The sequence below is a fragment of the Aphelocoma coerulescens genome, chromosome 15 (assembly GCF_041296385.1).
Source record: "Aphelocoma coerulescens isolate FSJ_1873_10779 chromosome 15, UR_Acoe_1.0, whole genome shotgun sequence".
In the NCBI taxonomy this organism is placed as follows: Eukaryota; Metazoa; Chordata; class Aves; order Passeriformes; family Corvidae; genus Aphelocoma; species Aphelocoma coerulescens.
In genome coordinates this window covers 12,150,171-12,165,428 of record NC_091029.1, presented here as the reverse complement: position 1 = coordinate 12,165,428, position 15,258 = coordinate 12,150,171, and the positions used below count along the sequence as shown (strand labels likewise).

Genomic DNA, 15,258 nt, shown 5'->3' with positions numbered 1-15,258 from the left:
GAGGCTGATGCTCTGGCAGTCCCAGCAATGCCCTCCCCTCGCCTGGGGGATGAGGTGAGGGCCCACACAAGGTTAAAGTGTGAAAAAGGAGGGGGCAAGGCTGGGGACAGGTGGCAAAGCCACTGTGGTGGGTGACCACTCAGCCAGTGCAGGGTGCAGTCAGAGGCCTGCTGCTGAAGCCCCTGCTCCAGAGGGCTGGTGCAGAAGGGTCCTAAGAGGAGTTGGAGGAGACTTGAGGAAAACATCCAAGCCAAGCTGGCTGAGAGACAGATCCAGCCTTGAGGAGAGGACCCTCCCAGACCTGGCCCTGCAGGGGTGTTGCTGCTCCAGGAGCACCCTGGCTCCAGTCCTGGTTCAAGTGCCAGCCAGGGACTAACTGCGAGCACCATGGCTTGGGCTGAGCTGCCATCCAGTCACCGGCTCTGGCCATCTCAGTCCACACCAATGCCATGGAGAGCAGAGCCACTGCTGGGATGCTCAAGAACCAGATGATGCTGACCTGTCCCTGACTCCACAGTAAAGGCAGTAAAGCCATGTTTGGTGCAGAACTGGTGGTGCATTGGCCTCTTCCAGTGACAGCTGGCTGCCTGGTGACACCACACTCACCAAAGGTTGGGGGGGCTCTGAAGTGGTGACTCAGAGCCATGGTGATGTGGCAGCTCTCCCAGGGACTCCAGGCTTGGACAGGTACCTCCTGCAGAGGGTGTGTGCTCAGGGTTCTCTGCAGGACTATTCCCCATGGCAATATGCCCCCATGCACCATGCTCCACAGACACCCCACTCCCGCTGTATTTCTTGTCCCCCTGCTTCTTCCCAGCCTCCTCTGCACCAGCAGCATGAGGAAAGCCCTGCAGTTAGTTTGGGGTCTCAAGAAGCAGCAGCAGGACAAGATCAGCCACAGATTCCTCTGTGCCAAGGTAAGGAACATCCCACTCTCCCAGTGCAGAGGTCCCATGGCCATACGCACCCAAATATAGCCTCATCGTGCCCAGCAGGAAGAGTCCCATTGAGCTCTTCCCCAGCCTCTCTCTCACTCCATGGTGGGGGTGTCAGGGTGAGGAAGGACAGAGGAGCTTTCTCAGCTGTCTGTCCCTCCATAGTTCAATCCAGGCTCAGTTAAGGCTCTTCCTGGGCATCACAACCCAACTGCAGGATTGTTTCTGCTCTCAGGCCCCTGGGTCCAGCTGCTGTTGTTTCATCCTGGCTGCTGGCATGTTCTGGGGAGCTCAGGAAGGACCTGTACTTCCTCCATCCATGCTGTGTCACCTGAGCTGCTTGTGGCACCACTGCAAACACTGTTAGCTGGTCAGGGACTACCCCACCTTAACCAGAACCCACCCCCCAGGAGCCTCCTGCACATCCCAACATATCCTGATGTGCTCCCTGCCTGGACATACAGAGCATGGGACACCCCAGGTCACCATACACTGCAGCCCCAGTCCCCATGTGTGCCACCCCCCCCACCTCCCCTACACTCCCAGACCCAGCCTAGGGCTGCAGATTGTCCCCAACAGGTGACCCATATGCAATCCAGCTCACTGAGCTCCTTCCTCCAACCCAAACCCCGTGTCCCTCTGTCCCTATGGCACTCATGCAGGTCCCAGCAGAGCACCCTGTCCCAGCTCTATCCCCACAGGGAGCTCACCCTGCATCCCCACCAGCATCCTGGCCCAGCAAAGATCCCAGTGCAAAGCACAGCCAGGTACCTCATGGAGCACACACCAGCTCAGATTCCTGCCCCAGGACCCCCAAAATCCCAGGTTTGGCATCGCCAGCCCTGCAGGCTGCAGAGGCAGCACCCAGAGCTGCCGGGCTAATGAGAAGTGCATGGGACTCACATCTGGTAGCGATTGAGCCGGGAGGAGCATTGGGGAGGGAGGAAGTGCAGATTTCCTGCAGCACAAAGGAAGGGAGAGGAATGTCCGTGGCAGAGCAGAGGCCCTGGCTGCCCCCTCCCTCCACCTTCACAGGCGTGCACAGGCACCAGATCGTGCTTGCTCCTTTGCCGGCGCCGCTGGAGAGTGTCCCTGGGCATGTGCCCTCCTCTTCCCTGGGCTGAGCCTCTCAGCTGTCCGGCTGCCCCCCTTTCCACCCACAGGGATGCACGGGTACCCCACGGCCACTGTCTGCAGCCGTGGCCGTGCACTGCCAGAGCCTCCTGCATGGCCTCCTCCCTCCAGCCTGCTGCTGCGCAGGGTTCCCACAGCAGACACCCCCAGGCTTGAAAGCCCCTCAAAACAGCCTTGGGAAGGGAGCAGAAGCCCAGTGGAGCCATGAGAGCAGCGAAGTCAAGGCAGGGACTGCACTGTGCCATGCCCATGAGGCTGTGACACTTGGAGAGGACAAGGCAGGTGGCATTTATGTCCTCACCAGTGCAGGCAGCCATGTCAGGGGAGGCAGCTGGTCTGGTCGTGTTTCAGGTGAAGCCTTGGCAACCATACCTGAGTGTCACTGGTTGCCAACAGAGCTTATCAAAGGTGTGAATGGCAGGTAGGTATGGGATTTTGGATTGTGCTGCTGGGGGAATTCCCTGGGACAGCAAAAATCTGTGACAGCAGGTGGCACACAGAGGGGGATATTTAGCAAAAGCTGCCATCAAATCTTCATGGAGGAGCATGGCAAAGTGTTGGGGATGCTTTCATCCTGATCCAGGTTATTGCCTCAGCCGGAGCTGGGCAGGAAAGCTCATAGCTCTGCATTAAAGGATCCTCTTTTCCCATTACCCAGCAGCTCAGCAGAGGCTGCAGCACTCAGCCTCTGGCTGCTCCAGCACAGCAAAACCTCGTGGTGGTTCCTGAGAAAATCGTTCCATGGAGGTGTTGCTACCAGGCTGGGGGAAGGACGGGCAGGGGACAGGCTGGACAGATGGACACGACAGGGAAATAAGGTCTAAGCAGCCCAGAGGTAGGGAGATCTGCAGTCAGCCCACTCAAAGCCTCTCCAGCACTTGGGATTTGGGGATCCTTTAATGGAAATTTGAGGCATTAAACTGGGGGGGGAAAAAGTAATATCTATTGAGGGATGTTTTCAGGATACCCCATTTTGCTGGAGATACTCTGTGTTCTCTCACATGGCCATTTCCTGTCCCCTCAAGCAGCAGCGCAGCTTCTGTAGGCTTTGAAGTCCTATTATATCCAGTATTTTAAAGGTATTTTTAACCCATTTCAATGAATCTTTCCTAATGCAAGACAGGAACCTTTTCCTGTGCTCTGCTGCCATGACTGCACAGCTCATCCTGCTCCAGTTCTCATCAGCCACACCCCAGCACCCACGGGAAGCACCCATGACCATCTCAGCACACAACAATGTGTATTCAGGAGTTGGAAGGGATCTGGGCAGCCGTGCGGCCTCGTCCTTCCCAGGGCACCCACAAACATTGCCCAGCATGACTCTGGAGCAGTGTTCATAGGCAATGTTCACCACTTCACAGGCTGGAATTACTTCAGACAGTGCAATCCCACCAGTGCCGGTGACGCACCACATTTTTGGCCGTGGTTGAAGTTATCCTGTCACCCACTTTTGACTCATCCACTCCACAGAGGACAAATTACGTCTGAAACGCTTCTGATAAAGTAATTTAAAACATCTGTAGCTGCTTCCAAGCCGGAGCAGCGGGACACTCCGAGATTCCTGCCCGTGCATCCCATGGGATGGGCTGGGGTGGAACCGCCTGGAAATCTCCGGCCGGGGCTCGGGGGAACGGGCGTAGGGGTCGCGGGGCAGGCGGGGGCGGTGGCCGGTGCTGCCGCCGCGCTGCCGGGAGCGGCAGGGACCGGGGATGTGCGGGAACGGCGAGCGGGAGCGCCGGGACGCGGCGGGAAAGGGGCGGGGTCAGCGAGGGGGCGCGGCAGCGGGGCGGGGAACGGGCGGGGTCACGGGGAGGGGTCTGGGCCGGGATTGGCAGCTCCTGGGGGCGGGGTGGCGAAGGCTGGAGGGGCGAGGCCTGCGCGGTTCGGGGGCGGGGCGGGGCGGTGAAGGGGCTCGGGGGCGTGGGGCGGGCCCGCGCGTGCGCGAGTTCCGGCAGGCGGGTGACACCGCCCGCGGCCCTGCGCAGGCGCAGATCGGAGGAGGGCGGTGAGGGAGCGGCGCGGGAGTCATGGCGCGGCCCGGCGGGTTCGAGGCGGCCGAGCAGCAGCAGCAGGTGCTGTCCCGGCAGCAGGAGCGGCATTACCGGCTGCTGGCCGAGCTCCAGGCGCTTGTCAAGGCGCTGCCCAGGTGAGTGGAGCCCGAGGGGGGCCACAGACCGCTGCCGATGCCGGCGCTGACCCGGTCGGTGTGTGCCCGCAGCGCCTGCCAACAGCGCCTCTCGTACACGACGTTGTCCGAGCTGGCGCTAGCGCTGCTGGACGGGACCGTGTTCGAGATCGTGCAGGGACTGCTGGAGATCCAGCACCTCACCGAGAAGAACCTGTACAGCCAGCGGCGGCAGCTGCACAGCGAGCACCGCGGTACCGGAGGCACCGGGGGGATAGTCCCAGGCCACTGGGGGGACCGGAGAGGGGAGCACTGGGGCGAGGGGCACAAGAGTGGCCGTTCTGGAGCACTGGGGGGACACAGGGAGTGGACAGCTCAGGAGAGATGGGGGTAGCACTGCAGGGAAGTGATGGGGACGCTGCGGGGGGAGACGGGCCTGGGGTATCTCTGTGGTGGGGAGGAGATTCGGGGGGTACTGAGGGTGGGGCGTTGTGGGGGCGGTGGGGGGACACCAGGGAGACAGGTTGGGGGGGCAGTGGGGGCTTGGGGGTGGCACTGGGGGACGAGGGGGGTGAGTTGTGTGGGGACTGGGGGGGACAGTGAGGGGGTGGGAGGTGACATTGAGGGGGCAGATTGTGAGACAGTGGAGGACACTGGGAGTGACACTAGAGGGCACTGGGGGTCTGCCGTGGGGACACTGGGGGGCTGGGGATGACGCTGAGAGGGGCAGATTGGGGGGCTTTGGGGGTGGCACTGAAAAGGCAGGTTTGGGGGGCCCTGGGGGTGGGTTGTGAGGGCACAAGGGAGCTGTGGGAAGGGCACTGGGGGGAGGGAGGGGTGGAACTGATGGCACTGGGAGCACCTGGCAGTAGCGTGCCCTCCTGAGCGCCCCCCGTGCCCATGGCAGGGCTGAAGCAGGAGCTGTTCCACCGGCACAAGGAGGCCCAGCAGTGCTGCAGGCCCCACAACCTCCCACTGCTCCGTGCAGCCCAGCAGCGCGAGATGGAGGTGAGGGGGAGGGTCGGGTGCAGAGCTGTGTCTCTTCCCAGGGCTCTCACAGCCCCATTGCTGCAGGAGCATTGCAGCATCTCTGAAGGGTTTGGCTATTCCTGCCCTGCAGCCTCAGGAGACACCAGCTGTCCTGGCTGGCCTTGCTAGCACAGACCTAGGTTCCCCACCCCAATCTTGAGGCCTTCTCCTCCTGCTCTACTTTTTGTCCCCCCGAGGTAGGGGCCCAGGCTCTTGCCACCCCAGGTGTGATCTGTGAATTTTGGAAGCTCAGGAGCCTTCTCTAAAGGCAATGCTGTCCACAGTACTTTAATGATCCATCATTATGGTGGGCTGAAGCCTGTATAGGATAGGAAGCAAGTGATAGAAAACGTGCAGAAGGCACCTGAGATCTGCCATAATATTGTAACAAGTCGAAAGCAGACAATACTCAAAAGAGTCACATTTTACTGAGTAGCACTGATAAGGAGGAAACACCTCGAGTTTCATAATTATAGTAATCGTTTCTGAGAGCATCCCAAGGCGTTTCGAGAAGATTCAGTCCCAAAGGACTTTTCTGTCACCTGTTGGTGATAGATAGAGGCTGTTCTGTAATGTAAGAAAATGGCAAGTAGCAGAATAACATAATCAGTGGAGTTGAAATGTGGGGGGAAGTTACTTTGGTCCACATTAGGCTAACGAGAACTGTTTCCTGCCTTGGCTCATGACAAGCACCACGTGATCACAAGCTCACTGTTGGATCCTTTGGTGTTTCCACATTCCTCATGTCCGTCAAGGTGACTAAAGCCAGGACCTCTGGTACCTGTCCCTGTTACTTTTGTCTCTGAGTAATTTAGACTTGCAGCAGTAATATCTACTGCCTCTCTTAAATGCTTCCAGTATTTCATTAAATTGCTCAAATATGTCTCACTTCTCTTTGTCTTATATGCTGTGCAACTTCCTCCCACTTCCTCCTACCTGCCCTCTGCCTTTCTTCTGTTTTCCTCTCCCAGGTGTTAATAGAGTCACTTTTTCCCTTCTTTATCCTCTGACAATTCTGCCATAGAGCACTTTGGGAACAGATTGATCATCTCAGTTATATCTGATATGTGTCTAATTGGAGCTGCACTCTGTGGTTAAAGGTTTCCATGACCAGCTCCCTCAAGACAGCTTGGGATTGGGCTCCCAGGACAGGTAATACAAGGTGTAGGTTTTGGATGTTTGGCTTCTCTGTGGAACCCATGGCATTTAGAAAAGCTTAGCCCATCATACAGGGTCCATGACCACCAGGGCTGAAGCAAAACCTGTGTTTAAGCCTCAGATCTGTCCAAGATACAGCACTTTTCTCTAACCTGGAATTAGATGCCGACACTAAACAATGTGAGGCACTTCAATTTGGGGGGTTTTTTCAAGCCCAAAGAAAGTCATTCCTCCAGCACAGTAAGTGAAGGAGACAATGGCACACTGAGGTGGGTGGGAGGAAGGCAAATCTGCGGAATGGGGATTTTAATCTGTTATATCTCCCACAAAGAGCATGAACCCCCGGACTGAACAAAGTGTGAGGACAGAGCTTGTGTAGGTTCATTCCTCAGCATCCTGTGGTGAAGGAGCAGTCATCCCTCTGCCTTGCCTTCTCTTGGGGCTGGAGTTGACTTTCTTCCCACTTATTGCCATAAGATCCTGCCCTGAATGTTTTCTCTGGAGCAGCTTTTGTATGGTCACCTTCTAGTGGATCCAAGTTCTGCATCCTCCTTAATTGCAGGTGGTTCTGTGAAGGTTTCTCACTGTGACATGCTAATTGTGGGCTCTACATCCAGGAGAGGTTCCAGGAGGTAGCTCCTGCCCCATGTGAGTGATAACTGCTCTTTGTTAGGTCACACATTTTGCAGAGAGCCGTGGATACCCTTGCTGCAGACAGACCTCAGCCCTTGCCCAGACTGTTCATGGCCAAGAGATCTGTCACACAAATTCTGAATTTTCACCAGGAATTGTGGCAGGGTGGAGGCCTTCAGCTCCCCCCAAGGGCTTTTTAACCACCAGCCACTGCTGTAGGGAATCCTGGGGTTTGTGACTTCTGCCTTTCTGTGCAGTGGGGATAGTTTAACCACATGGATGTTTCCAGCTGAACATGTGCCTGTGTTCTCTGTTACAAAGGGACAGCTTTGCCCGAATGAAACACTGAAACTTGTGGCTTTCCAGAGAATCACAGAATAAGCTGAGTTGGAAGAAACCTACAAGCATCATCCAGCCCAGCTCCCGGCCCTGTGCAGACACCCCAACAACCCAACCCTGGGCATCCCTGGCAGTGCTGTCCAAACGCTCCTGGAGCTCTGGCAGCCTCGGGGCCGTGCCCATTCCCTGGGGAGCCTGGACAGTGCCCAGCATCCTCTGGGGGAAGGACCTTTCCCTGATCTCCAGCCTAACCTTCCCTGACACAACTTTGAGCCATTCCCATGGGTCCTGTCACTGGTCACCACAGAGAACAGATCAATGTCTGCCCTTCCTTTCCCCTTCCAAGGAAGTTGTAATTTCAGTAAGTCTCCCCTCAGTCTCGTTTTCTCCAGCTGAACAGACCAGCTGTCCTCAGCTGTTCCTCATATGTTCCTCATATGGCTTCCCCTCAAAGCCCTTCACCATGTTCATCGCCCTCCTTTGGATGCTCTCTAATGGTTTATTTGTTTCTTATTTCTTGCAGGAGAAGCAGAGAATCATGGAATGGTTTGGGTTGGAAGGGACCTTAAAATTCATCCAGTCCCACACCCTGCCATAGGTGGGGACACCTGCCACTATCCCAGGTTGCTCCAAGCCTCATCCAGCCTGGCCTTAGACACTCCCAGGGATGGGACAGCCTCAGCTTCTCTGGACAATCTTTGTCAGTGTGTCACCATCCTCACAGGGACGAATTCCCTCTTAACATCTAATCTAATCCTGCCCTCTCCATTTGAAGGCATTCCTGCTTGTCCTGTCACTCTATCCCTTGTCCCAAGTCCCTTTCTTGCTCTCTTGGAGCCCCTTTAAGCACTGGAAGGGGTTCTAAGGTCGCACAGGGGCTTCAGCCCTTGGAGCATCTCTGTGACCTCCTCTGGACTGGCTCCAGCAGCTTCATGTCCTTCCTGTGCTGGGCTGCCAGAGCTGGAGCCAGCTCTGCAGGTGGGGTCACACCTGAGCAGAGGGGCAGAATCTACCCCCTCACTCTGCTGCCCACCCTAGAAAAATGAGCCTGTCATTGTGTTTTGATGGGATTTGATGATTCCTGGTGTTCCCTGTGGCTTGCAGAGGAAGTCTGCTGCTCAGTGCAGCCTGGTGGGGGTGTATCACCTCTGCACACATGGAGCTCTTTACTTCAGCTGTACTCTGCTTGTGCCCTGCAATCCTGCTCTCTGCTCCCGCTCTTGATTTCCAGCGTGCCTTTGGCACCCATAAGTTTGCTGGGCTCCATTTCTTCTCTGGAGGCAGCACAGAGACTTATCTGCTGAAGGTTGGGCAGATGTTGGTGAGGCAGGAGTGGCCATGTCCTCCTGGTTGAGGCTATTCTGGCAAGGTCCTTCTTTCATAATGTTCTCAGTCTGTCAAAAATAGAGCCCCAGCATTCAGATCCTTTCACAAATAAATAGGATCTGTGTGGGGTTTACAGCTGCAGTTCCATATTAGTGTCCAGGGAGGCATCTTGATGAGCTTCAGTGGCCTGTGTTATTCCTCCAAGGCTTCCTTCAGCCTCACCTGAGAGGGGCACGTAGTTCTTGGGCCGAGCACAGCCATAGCTCAGGTGGTAACTCATCTGAGAAAGTGATTCAGACACTGATCAGTTCTTCATGGTCTTTTCTGGCCTCCAAACACTTGGAGAGCAGGCTGTTCCCATGACTTCCCTGCATTTTCTTGAGTGATAGCTTTGCAGGTGGAGGTGTTAAGACCTGGGGCTGTGCTGGTTGCCCACTGCTATCCTTGGACTCATCAGGAGAGATTCAGAGCCTGGTTGCTCTTGGGTTCCAGTAAAAGTTGTAGAGATGAGAAAAAACCAGGAAGAAGGCAGGTATTTCACTTTCACATTGGCTGTTCTGTTTTCCAGGCCATGGAGCAACAGATCCGAGAGGAACAGCGAATGATGGATGAGAAGATAGTCTTGGAATTGGACCAAAAAGTAATCGACCAGCAGAGCACCCTGGAGAAGGCTGGGGTGTCTGGCTTCTACATTACCACCAACCCTCAGGTTGGTGTTTGGGCACAGCAGGCGAGGTGTTTTGACAAGAGCTTGGAGTGACAGGACAAGGGAATGGCTTCCCACTGCTAGAGGGCAGGGATAGATGGGATACCAGGATACTGGGAAGGAATTGTTCCCTGTGAGGGTGCTGAGGCCCTGGTACAGGTTGCCCAGAGAAGCTGTGGCTGCCCCTGGATCCCTGGCAGTGTCCAAGGCCTGCCATGGCAGGGGTGGGAATGGATGACCTTTAAAAATCCCTTCCAACCCAAACCATTCCATGATTGTTTGACAGTACTCTTGGGTTAGTATCTTTAATATTTTTAAAAATATCACTGTAGATAAATTGGGGATGGCTGTGTCAGACAGAACAATCCGTCCTTTGCCTCCCAGCTGGTGGGTGGTGTGCACTGGACAGACCTTGTACTCAGTTCATAACCCAGGTACCACTTGGCAGCATTCCCAACTTCCTGCAGTATTTTTTTCCATTGTGGAGGGAAGAAACACTGTGCCAAGAGCCTGCAGTCTTGTGACTCTCAAATGGGTCTGAAAAGCACTAAAATAATTAATTTATTGCTTTTGTATTCAGCTTAGCTGTAAAAACTGCCTTCAAGACTGTTTATTAGGCACCTTGTTCATTCTTGCATGTGACTTGCTGGAGCTGATGATCTCAGGTTGTGATTAAAGAATTGTTCCTAGTTTCCCCAGTGCATTTGCTCTCAAAACATCTGAGGAGTCACCTGGGTTTGTCCACGTTGTCCTTATGCCACCACAGGAATGAAAAAACTGAAAATTCCCGAGTCCTGTTCCAAAGCCATACAAGTTTGCAGGGAACACAGAGACAGGCTGTTCTTAACTCTGTTTTTTCAGCTGATTAAATGTCACTTTGATAAAGACCTACTGCTGAGAAAAGGCGGCTTAAATGAAGTTAAACAGGCATTTTCTAACACCCACCCACACGATTCCCAGTTGTGGAGCCTTGAACAAGCCTCTCATTTTTTCAGTGCTGCTATTCCGGCTGTATAATGCGGAGAGCCCCTTCTCTCCCTCCTGCCCTGCCCTTTATGTTGTTTTTGTAAGTAATAACCCTTACCAGGGTTCCTGTTTGCTGGGTTTGTGTATGTTTGCCTTCAGGACAGGTGCCAAGCCTGACCCGGATCTTGGCTTGTGCCTGTGAGTGCCACCAAGAAATCCCTGCTGGAATCTGTTCATGCAGTTCCTATCAGCTGATGTGTTTTCCCCCAGTCTGTATGAAATGCCTCCTTGTGCAGGGGATATATTTTTACAGAAACAGATTTTTATTTCCATAGCTCTATGTCTGCAGGGCTGAGTCACAGACCTACACTTGCAAATTAGTGGCTCCACCATGTTGTCTCTGAGCTAAACATAACTAAAGAACGAGCAGATGGCAAAGCAACCATGAGCTGATGTTGGTGTCTCCACTTGGTTGTGGTCCTGGAAAAGGGAGTTTTCCAGGAATGAGGAATGAAATGCCTGCAGGGAATTTGATGCACCAGCACAGCCATGTGTTGCACCTGCCTTGGATCCCACTTAGAGGGTTCCCAAAGCAATCCCTCCTCTTCCTGCCTTTCTGTGCTGGGAAGGGGTCGGAGAGTTGGAGATGCTATGGAGGATGTGGGGAGGGGCCTGGAGAACCTCCTCTGGGGCTGCTGCCCCTCCTCAGCCTGCAGAACTGGCCAGCCCTCATAGCCCCTACCACGTTTATTATGGTCAAGAAAGAGCGTCTCTGGATCCTTAAGGAATCCTCAAGCGCTGGGATTCCTAAGACAGCCACAGTTTGCAGCAGGTCTGCTAAGATACTACTGCTCTGTGTTTTAGAGAAACACTTCAACACAATGAAGCCTTTGGTTTTTAGTTGCCTGGTTGATTTTTTTTTTTTTAATTCCCTAAGAGCAAGAAGCTCTTGAGGAGGTGGTACAGGCCAGTCATTCCTGCAGCAGGAAATGGGATCATCTCCTTGCACAAATGTCTCTCTCCCTTTACAGGAGCTGACTCTACAGATGAATTTGCTGGAGCTGATTCGGAAGCTGCAGCAGAAGGAAGCTGAGGCTGAGAAGACTTTTTCCTGAAAGAGCAAATCTGCTGTTCGCTTCCCAGAGTTTTTCCTCAGACTTTCCTCTAAACAACAGACTGTCCATGCATTTGCTTTTTTTTGTGTCAGGAAGAAGCTACAGGAGTAGAAGAAATTGCTGAGGCACTTAGATTAGAGCTGGGGCAGGCAGAGCGCAGTGCAGCCAGGGGGTGCTTGGGAGCCTGGGGATGGCTCTCTGGCTCAGCTGGGAGCTGATGGAGCGTGGTCACCTGCCAGGAATGTCCTGCAGCTGTGCTGAAGCCGTCACTGAGCCAAGGCTGGGCTGAGCACTGAGGCAGCACACTGAGCTCTGCTGTGTGAGGGTGACCTTGTGTTTAGATTACATAACTGGGGGTGGGGGGGCAAAAATTCCAAGGATATTTCTGTGTGTAGTTGAGGCAGAAACAACCTCTTAGGCAGACCCTTCCCAGAGTCTCCTCCAGGCTGGTACCAGCATTAGCTGTATTAGTTTATCTGTATGCTTGCCAGCATTGTCTGTATTAAAGGAGGATTTCAGAGCTCAGCCCAGAGTTACTGGACTGGTGTTTTCAGTGTTCCCACTGACTCAGAAAGCAGAGCTTTTGTTTTGTTTTTTTAAACCAGTTTCCAAATTAAGAGAAATAAAACACTCTGCTCTCCCTTCTGAGGCTGCAGCTTTCTGAATGCCAGTGGTTGTGTTTGTCCTGTCCTCAGTTGCTGAGTGTGGGGCTTGTGGTGCATTAGATGGAAGCTGGGGAGGAACTTGGAGTGTTTCTGACACCTTTCAGGGTGTTGGAAGAACTTGTGGGTGGCCTTATGGTGCAGAGAGCTGGTCCTGGAGGAGACAAACAAGATCAGAGCTACAAGGACCAATGAGGCTTTTGGAAATTCAGGGCTGAGGCCTCCTCCTGTTTCCATCATGTGTGGGTGTTCCCTCCCCATGAGGGTGGCACTGTTGAGGTTCAGCAGCTGGAGACAAGACCTACTGCTTGTGTGGGGTCTTCACCTCCTGGATGAAAATCCCTGTCTGGAAGGCGGGCTGGTGTGGGACCTGCACCACTGCAGTGTCCCCACAGACCTCCTGGAACTGTGTTGCCCCTGGACCCTCACATGGGAGCTCTGTGCTACACTGCTGACAAATGGTGATGGGCAAGGGGAGCAACATTCCCCTCTGGAGACACCTTCATTCTCCTGGGAGGACACAGGGTAGTCACTGGTGCAGACTGGGTGAAGTCAGCACCTGTGTTGGGGTTTGTGACGACCAGAGCTATTGGCAAGGAAATTGCTTCCTGAGGTGAGGATGAGGAAGGCAGGGGTGAACAATGGGTTCTGTGGCAGGAAAGGATGACCAGATGTTGGGGGTCACACTGCCTCCCAGAAGCTCCCCTTTCCTCTGCACAAGAGCTCTGGAATGGCTGGAGCAGCAGCAGAGTGAGGGTGTGGCTGGAGGAACTGGGATTGAGGTTACTGCCGGTGGTTCAGCCTCACTGCGCTGCCCTGTGGGGCGAGGAATGGAGCCCACCTTGGTGCAGAGCCCTGCGTGATCCAGAATTGCTGCTGTGTGTCCAAGGAGAGCTGGTGCCGGGGATCATGGGGGCTGTTCTGGCACTGCCATGACAACAGCAGCTCTTGGGCTTCCTGCTTCCACCATCTGTTTGCAGATGGCTCTGCCAGGCAGCTGATCAGATCCAAGCTGAAGTTTTCCATGCCTGTTGTCTTTTTTGCGTTTCAGAAAGGCCAAGAGAGAGCTGCAGGGGGTCAGATGTGGGTAGCTGGTGGGAAAGGTTACCCTAAGGGAGCAAAGCCCCTGGGATGGTTTGCGATCAGGTCAGCAGGATTTCACCAGAGGAGCACTTGCTCAGCCCCCAAAAACTGGACAGTACAACATGGAGGATACTGCTATTTTTTCCAAGCAAGTGTCATTGTGTCAGCAGAGGGTGCCACCATCCCACAGCCTTGCCCCAGCCACTGCAGCTGTGGTACTGGCGGTAACATGGGGCAGACCTGGTGAGAGCAGGGGCTAGAAATTCTGCTGGGCTTTGGCTGTCTCAGCTCCTTGGTTCAGTGACCTGTGCAGCCCCCAAACTCTGAACCAGTGTCCCAGGAACATGTGTTTGGCTTCAGCCATCCACAGAGCTGGACTGAAAGAGCTGGACTGCCCAGAGCTCCATATGTGCCAGAAGTGACATGGAGAGGGGATGCAACCCAAGGATCAAGTTCCCTGTTCAGGTGCAAGGTGACTGACGTGAGAGCTATGGTTCCATGCCAGCCCCATGTTCACCCAGGAGCTGGTGAAAGGCGAGTGATGGGTGGCAGGAAGGGACAAGTCCTGTTTTCTCCTTCCTTTTCCTATATTTTGGGCTGTTGAGGAGGAGAGCGAGGTCCCCTCCACATAAGGAGGTCGATTCAGTGTGGATAAAGGTGAATGTGTTCAGGTGGGAGCCCTCAAGTGTTGCACAGTGGGCTCTGAGTTGTGGGTGCAACTTAAGGGTGACATTTGGGGTAATGACTGGTGGGTCCATGAAAATGTCAGCTTAAGTGCTCGGTGCCATCAGAAAATTAGATGAGTCATGAGAGGGGGATCAGAGAAGAAAATGAAAAACATGTTGCTGCCATGAAGCATATATGCAAATCCCTTCACCTTGACAAAGGCACGGTAGGGATGGAACAAGCTCTGCAAAGGCCCCAGGGACACCAGGGATCTGGAACATCTTCCAGCTGAGCTGAACTCCTTTATCTTTGACAAAGGGCGCAACAGGGGGCAGGGTGGAGATAAAACTATGAGTGGCATGGAGGGGGACTCCACTCTCACAGGAGCAGGAGCATTGCAGGGTACCTGTAACAGGCAGGTTTGGGTGGGACAGGTGACTGCTTGGGAAACTCCTGCCCCAGGGGGCAGGAGAAGCAGAAAGTTTGTGTTGGTTCAAGAGGAGGTGAAGCACTTCTGGAAAAGAAACACCTTTTGACTTAGGGATGGACAGAGGTGATTCTGCTTCACTGCCCTGCAGAGCCAGGTGGAAGCACCATAGGCTTTTACTCAAGTTTTGTGCTCTTGCCCAGGCCCTGGCCACGCAGGAGGACTGTGAGCTGGAGGGGCCTGTTCAGGAGCCCCCCCTCCAGCAGCTTTCCCCACACCTCAGTTTCTCCATGACAACACCTGAGCACAGAGATGCCTGTCCTTCAGACAGCAGCTCCAGAGCAGAATGAGTAGAGGCAGAGGAGCAGGGTCTCAGCCCTTTGCTCCATCCAGAACTGCATCCAGTGGATGAGATTTGGGATAACTGCTCCTTCATAGAATCACAGAGTCGTTTGGGTTAGAAGGGCCTTGGATTAGAAGCTCATGAGCAGGAACACCTTCCACTGTCCCAGGTCGCTCCAAGCCCCACTGTCCAACCTGGCCTGGGACACTGCCAGGGATCCAGGGGCAGCCCCAGCTGCTCTGGGCACCCTGTGCCAGGGCCTGCCCACCCTGCCAGGGAACAATTCCTTCCCAAGATCCCATCCAGCCCTGCCCTCTGGCAGTGGGAAGCCATTCCGTGTGTCCTGTCCCTCCATCCCTTGTCCCAAGTCCCTCTCCCTTCTCTTGGAACCCCTTTAGGCATGGGAAGGGGCTCTGAGGTCTCCCTGGATCCTTCTTCTCTCCATGTGAACACCCCCAGCTCTCCCAGGCTGGCTCTAGGGCAGCCCAGGGCTCCAGCCTTTGGAACATCTCCATGACCACCCCGTATCCCGTTTCCGTGCAGCTCCAGCTGCGCACACACTCCCGGGGGGATGCCCATTCTGGGGCCGTGGGTATCCCCCACGTGTCTGC

General features: G+C 54.6%; 1 protein-coding gene across 1 annotated transcript; it reads left to right on the top strand.

Moving 5' to 3' along the window:
- The first annotated feature begins 4,044 nt into the window (after positions 1–4,044).
- On the top strand, positions 4,045–12,111 carry LOC138119140 (protein DGCR6). The gene is made up of 5 exons (XM_069030709.1): positions 4,045–4,215; positions 4,288–4,448; positions 5,102–5,202; positions 9,248–9,388; positions 11,383–12,111. The coding sequence occupies exons 1-5, from the start codon at positions 4,097–4,099 to the stop codon at positions 11,464–11,466; spliced, it is 606 nt and encodes a 201-aa protein (XP_068886810.1). The 5' UTR covers positions 4,045–4,096; the 3' UTR covers positions 11,467–12,111.
- The last annotated feature ends 3,147 nt before the right edge of the window (positions 12,112–15,258 follow it).